Here is a 21952-nt window from a genome sequence, read left to right as displayed (position 1 = left end):
TGCGTTGTCAGGATTCCCAACCAAATGCTTGGATTGCTGGGTTCGACCTACATCAAACCCTGCGTACGTATCTCGTCCTTAACTACCTTCCCTTCATGGTTGTTTTCTGTATCGAGAGGTAGGCACCACATCTAAATTGTACATTATTCTATATTGAAAACACACAACACCCCTTCCCAACGTACATCATTTTGGGCCGCATGCAAGAGGTGCTGGTTTTGTGGTCCCTCTCGTGCGATGTTTATGATAGTTCAATCTATTGGCCCAAGCGGTTTATTGACAACAACAACTGTCATTTGACCAAACGAAAGATTCATTGGTCCGTCTTATGGTAGGTCATGTCGACATGCATGTATGACCAAAGTATCGATCATTACGTGCATCCGCCCCGCTGACATGAAGTGGGAGGTGGTGGGCCAAGCATCCTAGCTAGGTACGATATTATGTCATTATATATATCCTAGCTAGGTGGTTGTTAGGGTGCTTTCGGGTTTGCGAGGTAGGTGCCACCAAAGTTATGCATTGTGTATTTAAAGTTTTAAACATCCCCAATATTCGTACATATATTTGGACACTTCTAGGTGGTTCTTGACTTCTGGCCCCTCTCATCGATGTTCAATGACGCGCCCAACCGTGGGCCCGCGGGGTCAAAGTTGTGCATTGGAATATTGAACATCACATACCACCCTTTTCACTCATATATATTTGGGCCACATGCTGGTGTGGGTGTCTTTTGACCCTCCCTAACGTTATATTTTGCTGCAAAGACTCTGATGATCCTCAACGGACACGGGGTATAATATCTAAACCGTGTGCGATACAAGTGCGATGTGAATCACCACGACCGCGCAAGCGTGAGCAAATTAAGGTGGAGGTACTGGCTCAACCGTGTGCGATGCAAGTGCGCCGAAATCACCACGACCGCGCAAGCGCGAGCAAAGGGTGGAGGTACTGGCTTAACCGTGTGCGATGCAAGTGCGCTGTAAAACCACCACCTGTGGAAGCTAAAGTCGGGTAAGTTTATTTGGAAATTAGGACGAACCGTGTGCAATAGACCAGGTAGCTAGAAATATAAAAAAACAAAATACCCGCTTTGAGCATTGCAAAAATCGGCGGATCCGTGCCACTTTCCCTTATTATCATACACGCATATTGTTATTGGACCGTGCACGATCTTGGGCACTCCCGCCCCGCATCAATTCCTTTACCCAAATTTTAGTAGCCGCCGTACTTCAACCATCGCCCACACTCCTCCAGCACCGACCTTATAGTAAAATTTTAGTGGCCGAGGCATTTGAACCGTCGCCCTCCCTTGTCCACCACCATCTCCACCCACCATTACTAAAATTTTCAGCAGCCGCGACATATCCTCAAACACCACCCCCCTCCACAGTCCCCCACCCACCCCTCCCCCCTTCGAACCCTAGCTCGCGGCCGCCGCCGGTGCCGCCGCCAACCCTGCCGGTCTGCCCGTTCCTCCTAGATTAGATAATAAAGTTCAGGTTATCCAGCGATTCCCATACCATCGCCCCACTCCCCTGATTTTTTAGATGAGGCCTACGGTGTCCCTCCCTACTAGATCCACATCGCCTGCTCCAGAATGTCGCAGCCTATGCTCGACCACGTATCCCGGGGAGCCCGACGAGCGTTCGGCCAAGAAGAGGTTTATCATGGCCTCTCTGGCGGACGTTGGCGAGGTGGCCGCCGTTCGCCCCGACTAACACATCACCGCGGAAGCCGGTGAAGACGTTGACTACGTTGCCATGCCGAAGGCTTCATGTGAGCGGGCTAGCGTATTACTGTATCTCGGGAAAGCTGGCTACAACATCAAGCTCGTCCACACCGACGGCTTCACGCGGGCCATGTCACAGGTTAAGTGGTCCATCCCCAACCCCTCTGGTTCAAGCGGTCAATGATTTGCGAGCTTTATACGCCATCGAGCCCATTTTGTAGTTTGGTTTATAAAAAGAAAACTAAAAAAATGGAATTGAGGTTGCATCATATTGTTCATCTTTATAATGTCTTTCGTGAAAATGATGGAAAGTAAAATTGTGCTCAATTGATAGAGGAAGAATTCTATAAAATGTTTGACAAAAAAATCTTTGAATGATGAGCATTATTGCAATGTTGTTAGTATGAATTCTTTGAATATCCATGATGCTAATGATATGCAAAGCCATAAGCTTGGGGATGCTATGTTGATGAAGATAATATTTTTAGTCCCCCAAGATTTGATGTGCAAATTCGTTATAGTGATTGCATGCCTCCTATTTATGATGATTATAATGATGAAAGTAGATTTGGAGAGGTCATGACTTTATTTAGTGATGAATCCACCATTTTGGATGAGGCTTCAATTGACTATGATAACAAAGTTGCTATCTATGATGATTATGGTGATGACATGTATGCTATAAAGAATAATGATAACCATGAAACTTGCCATCATGATTTTAATTTTCACTCTCATGATAGTTATTTTGGTGAGTTTGCTCCCACTACTGTTGATGAGAAGAAATTTGCTTATGTGGAGAGTAATAAGTTTTCTATGCTTTTGTTTCATGAAAAGAATGCTTTATGTGATGGTTATATTGTTGAATTTCTTCATGATGCTACTGAAAATTATTATGAGGGAGGAACTTATACTTGTAGGAATTACCATAATATCAAGTTTCCTCTCTATGTGTTGAAAATCTTGAAGTTATGTTTGTTTTGCCTTCCTATGCTAGTTGATTCTTGCTCTCATGAATTGTTTGATAAAAAATCCCTATGCATAGGAAGTGGGTTAGACTTAAATGTGCTAGTCATATGCTTAATGATGATCCTATTGTGTTTCAGTTCTTATCGTTTATGCGAGCATCATTGAAATCATCATGCCTAGTTAAAAGGCATTAAAGAAAAGCGCTTGTTGGGAGACAACCCAACACTTTTACCTACAGTTTTTGTGTGTTCACAAGATTAGGCTACTGTATTAATCTTGTTTTATTGCTTTTTGTTCAATAAAGTGCCAAGTAAAGCCTTTCAGATAGTGTGGATGATAGTTGACTTGAATCTGTGCAAAAACAGAAACTTTTGCGCTCATTCCAGGAATTTTCAAAATTCACTGGAATGTGCTTTTGATCTGAATTTTTTACAAGTGATAGATATACAAATTCCCTACGTTATCCTAATTTTGCACAATTTTTGGAGTAGCAGAAGTATGGTTGGAGTACAGATTACTACAGACTGTTTTAATTTTGACAGATTATATTTTCAATGCATAGTTTGCTTGTTTCCTAGTTTCTATGGCTTATATTACTCAATATAAATTGTGGAAACGTTATGCTACAGTAGGCATTGTGTGGAAACAATTATGAATCTTGTCTTTGATAGTACCAAAGTGAAACGGTTTGCTCTTTATCATAATAACCTATCTCACGAAGTTCCGTTAAGTTTTGTGTGATTGAAGTTTTCAAGTTGTGGGTGAGATATCGATATGAGGAGAATAAGGAGTCACAAGATCCTAAGCTTGGGGATGACCAAGGCACCCCAAGTTAATATTCAATGAAGACCCAAGCAACTAAGCTTGGGGATTGAGGGAGTCCTGGATTAGGGGGTCCTTGGGTGTCCGGGCTATTTGACATGGGCCGGACTGATGGGCCGTGAAGATACAAGCAGAAGACTTTCCCCCCTGTCCGGGCAGGACTCCCCTATGCGTGGATGGCAAGATTGGTGTCCGGATATGTTATTTCCTTCCCTCACAAACCGACTCTGTACAACCCTAGGTTCCTCCGGTGTGTATATAAACCGGAGGGTTTAGTCCGTCGAGGCTATCAAAATTCTCATAGGCTAGATAGCTAGGGTTTAGCCATTGTGATCTCGAGGTAGATCAACTCTTGTAACCCATATACTCATCAAATATAATCAAGCAGGAAGTAGGGTTTCACCTCCTTTAAGAGGGCCCGAACCTGGATAAACATTGTGTCCCCTTTGTCTCCTGTTACCATTGATCCTCAGACGCACAGTTCGGGACCCCCTAACCGAGATCTGCCGGTTTTGACACCGACATTGGTGCTTTAATTGAGAGTTCCATTGTGTGTTCAAACAGAAGGATCGATGGCTCAGCTTGTCATCGACGACGATGCTGTTGCCGAGGAAACTTTTCTCCCTGGCCAACTCTTTGTATTTGGCGGCTTCACTCTGTGTGCCAATTCAACTGGTCACCTTGATCAAATCGACAGCTACGCCCCTGGTCACCAGATCAGGTTCGGAAGCTTGAACTACATTGCTGACACCCGAGGAGACTTGATCTTTGAAGCGTTCTCGACCCCGGCTGTTGCTTCTCATCTACATGAAGGAAGCCCGTCGGATCCACCATCAGATTCCGCTCAGGGATCGGCTTTCATACCCGTCCTGGCCTTAGATCCAGAGTGGACCACTCTGTCCGAAAATGGGAGGTTAAGCCCCGCCGAACTCTCTCCTGTTACGGAGCTCCCTACTAGAGACTCGGAGGTGACCATGTTGTCAACAGGCCTGGAGTAAAACAAGACTCTCTCTATCATCGGGAAGCCGGACTCATCTCTGGAGGCCAACTCCGAACTCTCGAGGTCTGCATCCATTGAGCACAGACGAGTGGCATTTACCAGGTCTAGCTTCGCAGATCCTTAGCTACCCGCCCAGTTTTAACTTCTAAACGAAGCTCTGGACTTAATGCGATCTCTCGCCATCACAGAAGCGTTGTTTCTGAACTACGCCCAGCCCGAACTAGGGGCCGAGAGCGGGGAATTTTGCGTCCCACACACTTAATAGCCACTGTCGAGGACCTAACCGACATTGTAGACTACGCCTCTGAAGACATCGACAGTATGGACGACGATACCGGAGCTGAACCAGGCCAAAACCCACCTATCACCGGGCGTTGGACGGCCACTTCTACATACGACGTGTACATTGTCGACACGCCCAAAAAGTACGATGATGGCACTCAGGATCCGATCGAGGACAAGCCCGTCGAGGCACCTCCAAAGAGTCGACGTCAGCGGCGCCGCTCATGATCGCGTCGGGAAAAGGAAAGTAGTATCGGTACCGGAGACAACCACACCCCGGAAAATGCCGAAGACTTCGTCCACCCCGTCGAGCCTATGTTCGAGCAGGATGAGTGGGAAGAAGGACAAGTCAACCCAGACGAACTTGTCGATCATGAGGATTCGGAGGATAGCAACTATCTACCGGCCTCCGAGGAGGATACTAGCCTCGGTAACGAGGATTTTATCGTACCAGAGGAACCCCTCGAACAAGAACGCTTCAAGCAACAACTTATCGCCACTGCGAGGAGCCTGAAAAAGAAATAGTAACAGCTTCAAGTCGAACAGGATACGCTGAACGACAGATGGACCAAGGTCCTGGCTGGCGAAGAATACGGCCTCGAGCGCCCAATAAAGAGCTACCCAAAGCGCATGCTACTACCACAATTTGACAGCGAGGCCCTTGAGCCAATACCTTCAAGATACAACAATGCTGATCAACCAGACCGACCACCACGTGGACGAGAAAAAATGGCTATTATGCCGAATACCAGCCCGCGCCACCCCGCCGTAGAGGCAAAGAGGCATCGGCTCCGGGTTACACATACGATTCACGTCAGGACCTGGACAATTGAGCCGGCCATACTAGATCAATCTACGGATCAAGGGGACGTGCTCCAACACAAGATGACGACCATCAAGCCTGGCGTGACAATCATAACCAAATTCGGGCCGATAACCGAATACGGACATCATTCGAACTCCATCGTGATGTGGCCCAATATAAAGGCGTTGCACACCCCATGTGCTTTACTGATGAGGCAATGCAGCACCAATTTCCAGAAGGGTTTAAACCCGTGAACAACGAGGCATACGATGGAACTACAGATCCCGTCGTATGGATTGAGGACTTTCTTCTCCACATTCATATGGCTCGTGGCGATGATCTCCACGCTATTAAATACCTTCCCCTCAAATTAAAAGGACCAGCACGGCAGTGGCTGAATAGCCTCCCAGAGAACTCCATTGGTACTTGGGAGGACTTGGAGGATGCTTTTCGAGATAACTTCCAAGGCACATACGTCCGATCACCGGACGCGGACGACCTCAGTCACATAGTCCAGCAACCTGGAGAGTCAGCTCGCAAACTCTGGACTCGGTTCCTAATTAAAAAGAACGAAATTGTTGACTGACCGGACGCCGAAGCCTTACCGACCTTTAAGCACAGCGTCCGCGACGAAAGGCTTGCCCGACACCTCGGTGAGGAAAAGCCAAAGTCTATGGCAGCATTGACTGCACTCATGACTCGCTTTTGTACGGGCGAAGATAGTTGGCTGGCTCGTAGAAGCAACAGTACTAGCGACCCTGGCACCTCTGAGGCCAAGGATGGCAATGGAAAGCCGCGACGCAACAAAAATAAGCGTCGTAACAACAATGAAGAAACCGAGGATACGACGTTGAACGCCGGATTTAGCGGCTCCAAACCCGGTCAGCGGAAGAAGCCATTTAAAGGAAATAGGGACGGACCCTCTAACTTGGATAAAATACTGGATAGACCTTGTCAAATCCATGGCACCCCTGACAAGCGTGCTAACCACAGCAATAAAAACTGCTGGGTTTTTAAGAAGGCCGGTAAATTAAATACCGAACACAAGGGGAAAGGGCCTCAAAGTGAGGACGATGATGAACCCTGTCCTCGAAACACATGGGGGCAGAAGAAGTTTCCCCCCGAGGTGAAAACATTGAACATGATATATGTCACACATACTCTAAGGGACGTCTATGACGTAGAGTCTGTTGCCCCAAAATTCAACCCATGGTCGGCTTGTCCGATCACCTTCGATCGCAGGGACCACCAACTAGTATCCGTCATGGAGGTTCGGCGGCCCTGGTACTTGATCACATCATCGATGGATACCATCTCACTAGAGTCCTTATGGACGGCGCAGCTGTCTGAACCTGATCTATCAAGAAACTGTCCGCAAGATGGGCATTGACCCGTCAAGAATTAAGCCTAGCAATACTACCTTTAAAGGAGTAGTACCGGGCGTCGAGGCCCGATGTACGGGCTCCTTAACATTGGCAGTAGTATTCTGTTCTCCGGAAAACTTCCGAAGCGAAGACTTGATCTTCGATATCATCCCTTTTCGCAGTGGTTATCATGCGCTGCTCGGACGAACTGCTTTCGCCCGCTTCAATGCGGTCCCACATTATGCTTATTTAATGTTGAAAACGCCCGGACCGCGCGGCGTCATCACGGTCAATGGAAACATGGAGCGCTCCCTCCATACTGAGGAGCACACTGCGGCCCTCGCAGCCGAAGTACAGAATGGCCTCATCAAGCTGAACAACTCGTCGGCCATTAAAGCCCCTGACACTACCAAGCGAGTCCGGTCCACATTACAGCATGCCAGCTCGGCAGATCCGGAGTTTGACTAGTAGTTCAGCCTCCGCCGATCGCCCCATAAGGTCGCGGCTTACGTACCTCGTGTGCATAATTACGCACTTAAAATACCTTGGGCAACGTCGGAGGCATACTGCGGAAAAAGGTCTATAGTACGGATTGACCTTATTTGGACCTTAACCTTTTTCTCTCTTTCTTTTTCTTTACCTACAGGTTCATTAAAACCCGCTTAATATGTGGTTGTACAGGGGCTACTCTCTAAAACTCCCCTTTCTTATAGACAACCATCAACTTCTCCTCTCAAGGAATTTATAACCAAGGTGAAACGGTGCAGATGTGCAGCAGGGCAACATCAGGATCTTCAAACAACTACTTTTTTCAACAACCATGTGTAAACTTTCCCTTGTGTACTCACTTGGCATGTAAAATAGCCCCAACATTCATGGCATTATCTGTAATAGCACGTATGTATTCTTCGGCATTCCGAATATTGCACTATATGCATCTACTCCGAATCATGTCTTTGGTCCATAGTTGGGTTGCCCGGCTCCTGTGCTTACCACCTTACGTTGCACTTGTTCGGCTAAGGTCGTGAAGGGAGAACTACTGCGATTGTATTTCTGGTTCGTCCGGTCAAATACCTCAGTAGAGAAAGCCGAAAACTGACTGTCATGATAAGGCGAGAGCTGGTCAGCGATTCGGCGACTTAGTCTTATACTACAAATCGTTGGTGATTTATTCCGTGTTATACAAGGGGTTGGTCTTCGTCCAGCCGCGTGGAAAAAGGCACCTTAGTTTGGATCGCCACACATGCACAAGGGGCTAGTAGTTAGCTCCACCGTCAAACTCCTACAGCTAAGTGAAAGTAATAACGCCGCATAGTCTGATTACCTAGTTCGCCCTGCGGACGCCTCCTTCACGGACCAAGACGTTGGACAAAGTGCGGACACGTGTTACGCCGAACACCCAAATAGCATTTACGTGGGGGCTGAAGCCGATGACTGGCAACTCTCAGAATTAAAACGGCAGCACAGGAGGAAAATAAAACTTACGATCAAAGGCATCACTATATTACAAGCCTAGGTTCACAAACACAGTTTTTATAGCCCAGATACATCTAGTAAAATATGACGTCCTTTGAGCATTGGCCCTCTACAATTCGGGCACCCGCCAGGACGTCTTCAAAATATCTCTCCGGCTTGCGGTGGTCCTTGCCTTCGGGCGGGCCTACGGCCGCCACGTCGGTGGCCTTCATCTTCGCCCAGTGCATCTTGACACGGGCGAAGGCCATCCGACCACCCTCTATGCACGCTGAGCGCTACACAACTTCAACTCGAGGTAGCGCATCGACGAGTCGCTTCACCAAACCGAAGTAGCTGCTAGGAATTGGTCCGGCTGGCCACATCCGGACTATTACAGCCTTCATGGCCATGCCGGCCATCCTATGCAGCTCCATTAGCTGCTTCATCTGGTCGTTCAGAGGCGTCGGATGCTCCGGTGCAAGAAATTGCGACCAGAACAGCTTCTCGGTCGAGTTCCCCTCCTGGGCTCGGAAGAACTGTGCTGCATCCGCGGCACTCCTCGGCAGATCTACAAACACATCTGGAGAACTCCACATCCATGTGAGTAATGCATACCGCTGGCCTTCAAAAATACTCTGCAATAGAAAGACCTTACCAGATGCTATTTGCCTCGCCTGGTGGATCTCCTCGCAGGCACTTCGGGACTCGAGCCATGCCGCCATAGCATCCTGGAGAGCTTTGGCGAGTTCGGACGATTGGGCCAAAGCCTTCTCCCCCAAACCCTCGCACTTGAGGATGGTGTCCTTTAGCTCCTGCTCGACCTCAGCCACCCGTGCTTCGTGTTGCTGGCGGGCGGCCTGTTCGGTCTTCAGCTCTGCAGCCGCTTTGTTAGTGGCTGCTTTGCTTGCCTTCGCCTCTTGCTGGGCCTTGGCAAGGGCGCTTTTGAGGGTCTCAACCTCGGCTTCCCCAACTATGCTCATAGTCAAAGCATTACATGAGTTAGTCTTTGAATATAAATCTCGTTATGATCTACAGTTAAGCTTCTAAAGATTCTACGCATACCTTGCATCTCATTGAACCGCTTGTTAACACGACCGATCTCTTCATCGGCCAGCTTGAGCTTCTGATTAAGTTCGGAAACCTCCGCCGCCTGGGCGGTCGCTGCCAACAGGGAAGTCTGTTACAATAATGGAACAGTATGTTAACTATCCGAATACTATATGGATCCTCTGTCCGGCTTCTCCTAAACCAGACAGTTTCTCAGAGGCTACTGTCTATACACAGGTGTATTCCTTTACATGTAAAGCGTCTAGAGCATTACGTCGCATACCTCGAAGCCTGTCAGTAGGCTATGAAAGGCTTCGTTCAGTCCGTTCTTAGCAGACTGAACCTTTTCTACTACCGCACCCATCAGGGTGCGATGCTCCTCCACGATGGAAGCACGTTGCAGTGCTTCTGTTATAATGTTCGGCGCCTTCGGATTGGTAGAGGTTGCCGATGGAGCTAACGCTCCTCCCCCCTCTTTCAAAGGGTGTTGCCCACCTGATCCACGAGCCATAGAGGTCTCCGAAATGGTGTCAAGCCAGGGGCAAGATTGTTGGGGGTCCCCGTTGTCGGACGTCATGGGGGTCACCTCCCCCATGTCTTTGGCGGCCGAGGTATCAACCTCGGGCACCTTCTTGGCAGCCTCATCCGCCCCTCCTCTGCCAAGAGAAGTTATTCAGGATAACACCTCGGTGTTATCCATGGCGACAGGCGAGGAGGCCCGTGGTGGCATCTCGTTCTCTGCCATCTCAGGTGGCAGAGAACTCCCCTCCGATAACGGAGTGTTCGGGAGCTCGCATGGAGGGCTGAAGAACACATAGTAAAATAAATTATGTAATAAAGGGTGGATTAAAAATAACAATGAGTATCCGAACAATTACGATGCAGCCAGGGGCTTCGCCCTCGGTGGCTTCCTATGGACTTGTTCGGACTCTGAGTCCGAACTGTCCTGGAGAACGATTTCCCCCTCTTGGGCGCCTCCCCCTCCGGGTCTTCGGAGGCCGTCCTCTTCTTATTCCTCCCCTTGTGGGGGGAGTCGCTCTCTGCTTCCTCCTCTTCTTCCTCCTCGTCGCCCTCATGGGAGGAGGGGGCTTCGGTTTCTCCAGACATGGCGTCCGAAGGACCCTTGTGGCGAGGTCCACCCTTGGCCTCTTTGCCCTTCTTCTTTGCCTTCTTCTCTGGTGCCTGATACGGCGCCGGAACCAGCATCTCCGACAGCTGGGGAGTAGCTGGATTCTCCGGCAGTGGCGCCGGACAGTCGATCTGCTCCGCCTTCTGCGTCCAGCCCTGTATGGAAAGGGGAAAGTATAATTTTTGTCACATCCGAAGTGTTAATCAAATAAAGTCTTCAGAAGGGTCACGCTTAACGCTGAGGCCGGGTCCTCGATGTTGAGCCTGATGTCTTCGCTCTCCATGGTCCAACTTTTCTGGGCCTTGAAAAGCTGCTTCCATATGTCTTTGTGCGTGGTGCCGTAGAAGCGCTTCAAGGTCCATGGTTCTTCCGGGTTGAACTCCCACATGGGGGAGGCCCGGAGTTGGCAGGGGAGCATGCGGCGGAAGAGCATCACCTGGATCACATTTGTGGGACCAGTATTTTTGCCCAATACATTCCAGATACGCTTTTGCAACATCATCACCTCCAGTTGGGACCCCCGATCAAGGCCCTTGGCGGCCCACGAGGTAAGCCTCGTAGGGGGTATGAATCGGAAATCGGGGGTGGCTGCCCACTTGGCGTCGCGGGGTTCGGTGATATAGAAGCATTCCTGTTGCCACACCTTGACTGTCTCCACAAAAACCCCTTTGGGCCAAACGGCGTTTGGGAGCTTGCTCACCATAGCCCCGCCACAGTCTGCGTGTTGTCCGTCGACCACCTTCGGCTTCCGACTGAAGACCTCGAGCCATAAAGCGAAGTGTGGCTGTGCGGAGGAGAGCGTCGCACACAACGATAAACGCCGATATGTGGAGGAAAGAATTCGGGGCTAGATCATGGAAATCTAACACGTAGTAGAACATGTGGCCCCGAACAAAGGGATGGAGGGGAAACCCTAGCCCTCGGAGGAAATGAGGGATGAATACAACCCTTTCACCGGGTTTCGGAGTAGGGATGACTTGATCGTTGACAGGGAGCCTGTGCGCGATATCCGCGGATAGGTATCCTGCACCCCGGAGCTCCTTGACGTCCCTTTCAGTGACGGAGGAGGCTCCCATTTTCCCTTAGAACCAGATCCAGACATGGCTGGGGAGGTTGGTGGCAGTGGGAACGGTTGAGATTTCGGGCACTGGAGCTTAGAGGAAGGGAAGGCAAGAGTTAGGAGAAAGGCGTGGGAGAAAGAGAAGGAATCTTTACCCTCTTATATAGGCGGTTAAATGCCAAACGCCACCCCTCTCGAGCCTTAAAACTCGCCAGTTACCGTCGAGATCGTGTGAATGGCACAGTTGGATTACCCAAAACCGTATTGATGAGGATCTCGTAATGGGCGGGCACGATCTCTGTTTTGATAAGACGTGGCAATGGAGGCTATGCCTCGAAACACGAAGCGGGAGGCATGAAAACGTTTCGAAACATTAAGAGGCCAGATGCAATGTTTCACTGAAAAGGTTGTCAGTAGAAAGACATTGTTCCATTGTTCAGGGAATTGTTTCAAAGTGTTTTAAGAGGAGGAACTAGCCCTGCAATGCCGAAGACAATCCGCGTGCCAAACACATCGTCATCGAAGACTGTTTCAGGGGCTACTGAGGGAGTCCTGTATTAGGGGGCCCTCGGGTGTCCGGGCTATTTGACATGGGCCGGACTGATGGGCCATGAAGATACAAGCAGAAGACTTTCCCCCGTGTCCGGGTAGGACTCCCCTATGCGTGGATGGCAAGATTGGTGTCCGAATATGTTATTTCCTTCCCTCACAAACTGACCATGTACAACACTTGGTCCCTCCGATGTGTATATAAACCGGAGGGTTTAGTCCGTCGAGGCTATCAGAATTCTCATAGGCTAGAGAGCTAGGGTTTAGCCATTACAATCTTGAAGTAGATCAACTCTTGTAACCCCTATACTAATCTAATCTGATCAAGCAGCAAGTAGGGTTTTACCTCCTTTAAGAGGGCCCGAACCTGGGTAAACATTGTGTCCCCTTTGTCTCCTGTTACCATTGATCCTCAGACGTATAGTTTGGGACCCCCTACCCGAGATCTGCCGGTTTTGACACCGATAGGGATGCCCCGGAAGGCATCCCCTCTTTCGTCTCCAACATTATTGGTAATCTTACTTGGGGCTATATTTTCATTCGTCACATGATATGAGTTTTGCTTGGAGCGTCATTTTATTTTGTTTTTATTTGCTTGCTGCTATCTATAATAATGTTTTGCATCTTTTACTTCAATAAAAATGTCAAGTATAGCCTTTTTCATGCTTATTTTGCAAGTCTACATGTTGTTGTTTGAAAACAGAAAATTTATCGGTGTTGCAAAAATTTCCCAGAAAAGTCAGAATGTGATAAAATGTTGAAACTTTTTGCACAATAAGCTCTGATAAATTTTCTACAGTGTGTTAAATTTTCAGAATTTTTTAAGTTGCATTCTTTACAGACTATCCTGTTTTGGCAGATTGCTGTTATGTTTGCATTGTTTGCATATGTTTGCTTGTTTAATTATTCTATTTGTGGATAGGAGTATTAAATATGCAGAGGCATTTAGTATGCAATGTTAAATTATAATTTGAGTGATTTGCTACAGTAGAGAATGATAAGGCTTTGCATTGATTTATACTAACTTATCTCACGAGTTCTTGTTGAGTTTTGTGTGGATGAAATTTTCAGTATTAGGTAAACCGTGATATGAGAGGAATTAAGGAGACACAAAAGCTCAAGCTTGGGGATGACCAAGGCATCCCAAGTTAATATTCCAAGAAGTCTCAAGCATCTAAGCTTGGGGATGCCCTGGTAGGCATCCCACCTTTCTTCATCAACAATTATCGGTTAGTATTGGTTGATCCTAAGTTTTTGCTTCTTCACATGAGTTGTGCTATGCTTTAAATGTCATTTTATTTCCATTTTTTGCTGTTTTAATAAAATACTTAGATCTGAAAGTTTCAAATAAGAGAGAGTCCTCACATAGCTATCTATTTACTTAACTACTCGATTGATCTTCACTTATAGCTTTTTGGAGTAGCTTGTCATTTACTCTTGTGCTTCACTTATATCCTATGAGTACATTCTTGAATAAGTTGAATGCAATGAAGTTGAAATTATATGTTCATATCATACCTAGTGGTAGCTTCACATTGGGTTTACAAAGTGAAATCTTTTGAAGCTTGACAATCACAATATTGGTCATACTTGCAATTCATGAATGATTAGTAGAAGGAAGAGAACTTTCACATGCAAATACACTATCTTGGGAATCTTTTGTGATTGTGAGCCCCCATCAAAATATTATATGCCAAAATTGTTGACGTTGGACAAGGAAGACAACGTAATGATTTATGTTTGTTCATATTCACATAGAAGTTATATTGTCATAGATCCTTTAACATGTGGTGCTTGCCCCCCATCTTTGCTAACCAAAAATTCCGCACCAAGTAGAGATACTACTTGTGCATCCAAAAACCCTTAAACCCAAATCTTATTTTCAAGAGTCCACCACACCTACCTAAGGATTGAGTAAGATCCTTCAAGTAAGTTGTCACCATGCAATAAGGCAATAAAAATTTCTTCTAAAAGTGTTAGGTCATTTAGTGTAAGAGAAAATCGAGCATTGTGCGAACTTGTGATGGCAAAGAATAAAAGCGACATACTGCATAATAAAGGTTCCTATCATAAGGGGCAATATAATGTGATGTTCTTTTGCACTAAGGGATTGCGCATACAAACAAAAAGCGCATGGCAACCTTGCTTCCCTCTGCGAAGGGCCTACCTTTTTACTTTGAAGTATTTACTTTCATGCAAGACAAACCGGTAAGAGACAATGGCTCTCTCCCCCACCACCCACCTCTCCACCTCGGGCGACCATGGCGCCCATCCATGATCCACTCCAATCCACCCAACAAAACCCTAAAGCCCTCCAATGGATCCCTTCAATGATCCACTTTCCATCGCCCATCAACTGGATTTCTCTTTTGGCCACCGTTTCAGATGCAAGGTTCGTGATCTTTTCAAATCTTCGGTTCATCCGGTTTCACCAGATCTGGATTTTCAATTGGTGATCTCTTTCACCCGATCATCTTTTCGTTTGAATGACCTCCCACCAGGCACGACCATCGTTCCACCGGGCCCCCTCCGTGAGTAGCATGGATATGTGGTCATCGGCGGCGAGCTCCCTATGGTTTGTGATGAATGGGCCATTGCCACTCTCGAGCCAGGTATCACTCCAGAGGAATTTCATGGAGCCAATGCCATGATCATCAACTTTCTGGAGAACAGAGGTTGGAGGATCAGCTACTCTTCCAGATGCGGTATGGGATCTGTCTTAATCCAGTTTACCACAGCATGCTCCCGTGATACTGCAGTTAGCCATAGTCCGTTTTAGCTCGGAGACACAGTGCTTAGAATCACTAGGCAGGATCGTGGAATTAACTACAGAAGCATTACTTTCACTCATGATATCTGGATGCTGTTGATGAACTACAGGTTAGAGTGCTGGGATGTCCATGTTATTAGTAGAACTTTTGCACCTTATGGCCATTTTCTTATTTGGAACAAGGATCCAAGGGACAAAACCAGGATTATTGTGAAAGTAAGAGTCATGAATGCTGAAACGCTCCCACTCAATATTGTTATTCTTCGCAACCTGGATGACATGGGCTATGGAGACTCATGGACATGCCCTGCCTATATACTATCCAGAGAGCTTATTGGGCAGCAGGGAGGAGATGAGGATCGACTCCCCCCTAATGGAGGAAATCCTCATCCCCTTCCCAATGTGCATGCAGGGTTTTGGCACGATGAAGTGCTTGGCAACATCCCTGTTGAACAAGTTGTGATTAACACACATAATGAGGGTCTTGGAGCTCCATATGAGGATGTTCACATTGGTGCTGAACAACACAATAACAACAATGCTGAAGTGGAGGAAAATGGACACCCTAATACACAGCATGGGTCTGTGCCTGCTGTCATTCATGGTACATCTCAGGTGGAGGGATCTGATGACAACAACATGGATCCTAATGCCTACAACATATCAGTGGGGCTCAACGCTATAGCTGCTGAAAACCATGAGATTGACAGCTTCATACCTCTTGAGAGCCCACACAATAGCAGCATGAACTACAAGGATCAGGTGGCAGCCCAGCAGGTTGGTATGTCTCCAGGTCCGGTTGCTTCTGAGATATATGAGGATATATCAGCTCTGCAGGGACTGGTTGGCAGTTTGGTTACAAATGCTCAGGATATCATCCCTAAATTGGGTGGTGCTAAAATCATCAATGCAAAATGCAACATTGTAGATGTTGAAGGCACTAATGGAACCAATAAGAGATGCTATTTGCAGATACAAACTGTCCATGAAGCTCCACAGAACACCAGCTCTGCAAGTATTGTGGAAATTTCAGAAGAGGAGTATGCTGTCACTAGCAAGAAAAACAACATGGCCAATAAGAGAAAGAAAAGCAACATAGTTGATGAAGCACTCTGCAGAAGAAGTGATCGTTTGGCCAAAATCAACATGGGTTTTAAGGATAAAAAATCTGCAACTGCTGCCATCCACAAGATACAAAGCAAGAAGAAGTTCACTGAAGGTGAGACCTCTGCTGCACAGCTAGACAAGGACATAATTGCCATCAACTTGGGGCCTAAGTTTGACTCTATAGTGATAGACAAGAATGCCCGCCCTCCTCCACCAATCCCAATGCAAACCCTACAGGCCATTGGTGCTGGGCCCTGCAAGATGCCATACAAGGAGGTGTCTGCTAGTGCTCTGAACTATGATAGTTCAGATGAATAAAGCTTCTTCTGTGTGTCTGGTGCTAGATGACCACCTTAAATGTCATCTAATTATGTTTTCTTTCAGTTTGAATTATGCTATGTTTCCTCTATTTTGGTCTGTGTGCCTGCGTGCACCCTGGAACACCTTGGTCTGTAATAATGGTACTACTGAGATTTTAGGTGTCACTTCTGGACAAGTTGTTATTTTTTCTAAGCTTTCAATGCAGTTATTTTGCTTTGCTCTAAAAGTTCAGTTTGCACCTAGACCTGAAAAATCACATGATGTTCCTCCCAAAGGATTTTATTTTCCATGCCTCATATTATGCTACTACATATATGAGATCAGAATATGCAAGTCATTTTATAATGAATAGAAGCTGGAATATACTATGCTGGAATGTGAGAGGTACCAACTCTCAAGAAAGATGGGATGACATTAGATTAAAAATTGAGGAGAGTGCTTGTAGCATCATTGCACTACAAGAAACAAAAAGAGAGGAATTTGACATATCATATATCAAAAAATTCTGTCCTAGGAGGTTTAACAAATTTCTGCATGTTCCATCATCTGGCAGTTCAGGAGGTATTATAACAATATGGAATGGCAGTCATTTCTCAGGTAAGCTAATCTCACAGAGTTACTTTCAGATTACCGTGGAGTTCACATCCACCATGGATAACTCTAAATGGCAGCTAACCAATATCTATGGACCAAACACTGCTGAGGGCAAAAATGAATTCGCACAGTGGCTTACTAATCTGCATATCAACTCCTCTAAATAATGGATGTTCCTTGGAGATTTCAACTTTATTAGAGGACCTGAGAATAGAAACAAAGCTGGTGGAGACCATAATACTATGATGATTTTCAACAATATTATTATCAACCATGATCTTGTTGAAATCCCATTAAAAGGGAGAGCTTTCACTTGGAGTAATATGCAAGACTCACCTCTACTGGAAAAGCTTGATTGGATTTTCACCAGCTCTGAATGGACATCTGATCATCCAAACACTATGGTATTTCCTCTGGCTAAAATTTCATCAGATTATATACCTATTAAGGTACAAATTGACAGCAAAATCCCTAAAAGTCAACTTTTCAGGTTTGAGGAATTTTGGACTGAATTTGAGGGGTTTATAGAAACTATAGAAAATCATTGGCAGAATAGCACCTTCACAGATTCTGCAAAAAATATCGTGGCTAAGTTCAAATCTATCAGAAAAGGTCTCAAGGTTTGGAGCAAGAAAATTTCTCAACTAAGCAAAACTATAGAATACTGTTGCTTCTATGTTAAACTACTGGATGGTGTGGAAGATCAGAGATACCTTACCAGGATTGAGAGTAATTTCAGGAAGGCTTTGATCAAGCACACTAATAAGCTACTTGAAGCAAAAAGAAAATATTGGAGAATCGGAGGCAACATTAGATGGGCTAATCTTGGAGATGAGAATACAAAAAAATTTCATGCTACTGCAACACAAGTTTTCAGACATAACTACATTTCCTTTATCAAGTCATCTGATAACATAGAAGTCCATGAACATGAACAGAAAGCTGCTATTCTATGGCAATCTTTCAAAGATAGAATTGGTAAAATAGAGGATACTGTTCAGCTTTTTGACATTCAAAACATGGCTCTACAGGTGATTGATGACAGCAAAACAAATCCTTTCACAACAGAGGAAATTGACAATGTCATTAAATGCATGCCTAATGACAAATCTCCTGGACCTGATGGGTTTAATGGACTCTTTATGAAAAAATGTTGGCACATTATTAAAGAATGTTTCTATACTTTGATTAAGGACTTCCAAGATGAAAAAGTCAATCTTGAGCCCATCAACAGTGCTTTCATCTCCCTCATTCCTAAAAATGACAATCCAGAGACACCTAATGATTTTAGGCCCATCTCTCTGGTCAGCATGCCAGCAACAATCATAAATAAACTTCTGGCCAACAGAGCTCAGCAGATCATCTTATCTGTCATCAGCAAGAACCAATATGGTTTCATTAAAGGAAGAAGTATCCAGGATTGTTTGGCATGGAGTTTTGAGTATATCCACATGTTCCACAAATCCAAAAATCAAGCTATAATTTTCAAGATTGATTTTGAAAAGGCTTTTGACAAAGTGGATCATAATGCAATCTACTTCATGATGAAACATCTTGGTTTTTGTGATAAATGGATCAGATGGACTAAAATGTTGCTCAGCAATGCCACTTCATCTATTATCCTTAATGGTGTACCTAGTAAAGTTATAAAATGTAGAAGAGTTGTTAGACAAAGTGATCCATACTCTCCTCTACTATATGTGATGGTTGCAGAACTCCTGCAAATCCTGGTGAACAAAGCATGGCAGCAAGGAGAAATTAATCTACCAGTTGAATATCTTGGGGCTAAAAGATATCCTATCATCCAATATGCTGATGATACTTTAATTATCATGCCTGCTGACCCAACACAATTGATAAAAATGAGAGAGATACTTGAGATCTTTTCATCTTTTACTGGTCTTAAGGTAAATTATAGCAAATCACCAATTGTCCCCATTAACATTAGTGACACCATTGCATATGACTTGGCCAATATCATAGGATGCAAGAAAGAAAATATGCCATTTACATATTTGGGCCTCCCTATGGGGTCAACCAGACCAGAAGTTGATGATCTCATGCCTATGGTGTCAAGACTTGATAAAAGATTATCTGTTATAGCAAGTATGATGACTTATTCTGGGAGATTGGTTCATTTGAAAGCAATTGTTGCAGCTCTTCCTATCTTTGCCATGTGCTCCATCAGAGTCCCATTCACCATTCTTGATCATTTTGAAAAATTTGGAAGAAGCTTTCTTTGGTATGGTAATGAAATAAACAAACAGGGTAAATGCTTGGTTAATTGGGAGACTATATGACTTCCAAAGAAATCAGGAGGATTAGGAGTACTTGATCTCAGAAAGTAAAACAAAACTTTATTAGTTAAATTCCTATATAAATTTTTCAATAAACAGGATATACCATGGGTTGAAATGATATGGGATACTTACTACTCTGATGGTACTGTTCCCACCTACCCAACCAGAGTAGGATCATTCTAGTGGAGGGATTGTTGTGCAATTCTAGATGATTTCAAAGAGATGGCAATCTGTAAACTAGCTAAAGGTAATACTGTTTTGTTATGGAAGGATGTTTGGCAGCAGGATACTCTAGTTAACACCTTCCCACAGCTTCATTCTTTTGCAAAGGAGGAGAACATCACCATTGCCAATGCAATAGATGCTACTGAGAATGATTTCTACAGCATGTTTCACCTGCCAATGTCCTCGATTGCAGTGCAACAAAGTCAAGTTCTGTACAACATTTTGAGAAATGACATCAGCAGAGACAATAATGATACATGGCAGTTCAAGTCACAATCTAAGCACTACTCCAATAAAAGAATATATCTACATCTTATTGGAAACCCACCTGAGGCTCCTAAACCATTCCAATGGATTTGGAAATCATGTTGTCTGCCAAAGCAAAAGTTCTTCTTTTGGTTATTACTACTGGATAGACAAAATACCAGAGACATGTTGATGAGGAATTTTTTTCATTGAAGACAATCGTTGTGTTCTATGTGATGAGGAGCCTAATGAATACCTCAAACATCTTTTCATCAGCTGTGATTCCAGCCAAATTTTTTGGATGAACTTTAGCCTTGAGTGGAACACTGATCTAAATATCAATGATATGATGATGGAAGCCAAAAACAGAACCAAGATAATAGGGTTTAAAGAATGCATTATGGCAGGATGTTGGAGCATATGGAAGCACATGAATGCTATCATCTTTGACAACAAGACTGATATGTCTCCAACGTATCTATCATTTTTTATTGCTCCATGCTATATTATCTTCTGTTTTGGACATTATTGGGCTTTATTATACACTTTTATATTATTTTTGGTACTAACCTATTAGCTGGAGGCCCAGCCCAGAATTGCTGTTTTTTGCCTATTTTAGAGTTTCGCTGAAAAAGAATATCAAACGGACTCCAAACGGAATGAAACCTTCGGGAACGTGATTTTCGGAACGAACGTGATCCAGAGGACTTGGACCCTACGTCAAGAAAGCTACCAGGAAGCCACGAGGTAGGGGGGCGCGCCCTCCACCCTCGTGGGCCCCACGTTGCTCCACCGATGTACTCCTTCCTCCTATATATACCTACGTACCCCCAAACTACCAGATACGGAGCCAAAAACCTAATTCCACCGCCGCAACCTTCTGTACTCGTGAGATCCCATCTTGAGGCCTGTTTCGGAGCTCCGCCGGAGGGGGCAACGATCATGGAGGGCATCTACATCAACACCATAGCCTCTCCGGTGAAGTGTGAGTAGTTTTACTCAGACCTTCAGGTCCATAGTTATTAGCTAGATGGCTTTCTATCTCTTTTATGATCTCAATACAATGTTCTCCCCCTCTCTTGTGGAGATCTATTCGATGTAATCTTCTTTTGCGGTGTGTTTGTTGAGACCGATGAATTGTGGGTTTATGATCAAGTTTATCTACGAACAATATTCGAATCTTCTGAATTCTTTTATGTATGATTGGTTATCTTTGCAAGTCTCTTCGAATTATCAGTTTGGTTTGTCCTACTAGATTGATCTTTCTTGCAATGGGAGAAGTGCTTAGCTATGGGTTCAATCTTGCGGTGTACTTTCCCAATGGGAGAAGTGCTTAGCTATTGTATTGTTGCCATCGAGGATAACAAGATGGGGTTTATATCATATTGCATGAGTTTATCCCTCTACATCATGTCATCTTGCTTAAAGCGTTACTCTGTTCTTATGAACTTAATACTCTAGATGCATGCTGGATAGCGGTCGATGTGTGGAGTAATAGTAGTAGATGCAGGCAGGAGTCGGTCTACTTGTCTCGGACGTGATGCCTATATACATGATCATACGTAGATATTCTCATAACTATGCTCAATTCTGTCAATTGCTCTAAACTAATTTGCTAACCCACCATAAATACTTATGCTCTCGAGAGAAGCCACTAGTGAAACCTATGGCCCCCGGGTCTATTTTCCATCATATTAATCTTCCAACACTTAGCTATTTCCGTTGCCTTTTATTTTGCTTTTATTTTACTTTGCATCTTTATCACAAAAATACCAAAAATATTATCTTGTCATATCTATGAGATCTCACTCTCGTAAGTGACCGTGTAGGGATTGACAACCCCTTATCGCGTTGGTTGCGAGGATTTATTTGTTTGTGTAGGTGCGAGGGACTCGTGTGTAGCCTCCTACTGGATTGATACCTTGGTTCTAAAAAACTGAGGGAAATACTTACGCTACTTTGCTGCATCACCCTTTCCTCTTCAAGGGAAAACCAAAGCAGTGCTCAAGAGGTAGCAAGAAGGATTTCTGGCGCCGTTGTCGGGGAGGCTTACTCGAAGTCAAGTCAAGATTTGACTCCCGACAACGAGCCATTTCTGGCGCCGTTGCCGGGGAGGTCTACGTAAAAGTCAACATACCAAGTACCCATCACAAACCCTTATCTCCCGCATTACAT

The 21952-nt window shown here is 45.1% G+C and overlaps 1 protein-coding gene across 1 annotated transcript in view; it reads left to right on the top strand.

Moving 5' to 3' along the window:
* Positions 1 to 16991: 16991 nt before the first annotated feature.
* The window catches only part of LOC141042731 (uncharacterized), a 134635-nt gene continuing 129674 nt past the window's right edge, over positions 16992 to 21952 (top strand). The window contains exons 1-5 of the mRNA XM_073511611.1: positions 16992 to 17009; positions 17307 to 17410; positions 17497 to 18913; positions 19403 to 19474; positions 19577 to 19738. Coding sequence (XP_073367712.1) covers positions 16992 to 17009; positions 17307 to 17410; positions 17497 to 18913; positions 19403 to 19474; positions 19577 to 19738 — 1773 coding nt within the window. The remainder of the gene's footprint in view (positions 17010 to 17306; positions 17411 to 17496; positions 18914 to 19402; positions 19475 to 19576; positions 19739 to 21952) is intronic.

The sequence above is a fragment of the Aegilops tauschii genome, chromosome 3 (assembly GCF_002575655.3).
Source record: "Aegilops tauschii subsp. strangulata cultivar AL8/78 chromosome 3, Aet v6.0, whole genome shotgun sequence".
Lineage (NCBI taxonomy): Eukaryota > Viridiplantae > Streptophyta > Magnoliopsida > Poales > Poaceae > Aegilops > Aegilops tauschii.
The sequence above is the reverse complement of the archived record's forward strand: the minus strand, read 5'-3'. Positions and strand labels throughout refer to the sequence as shown.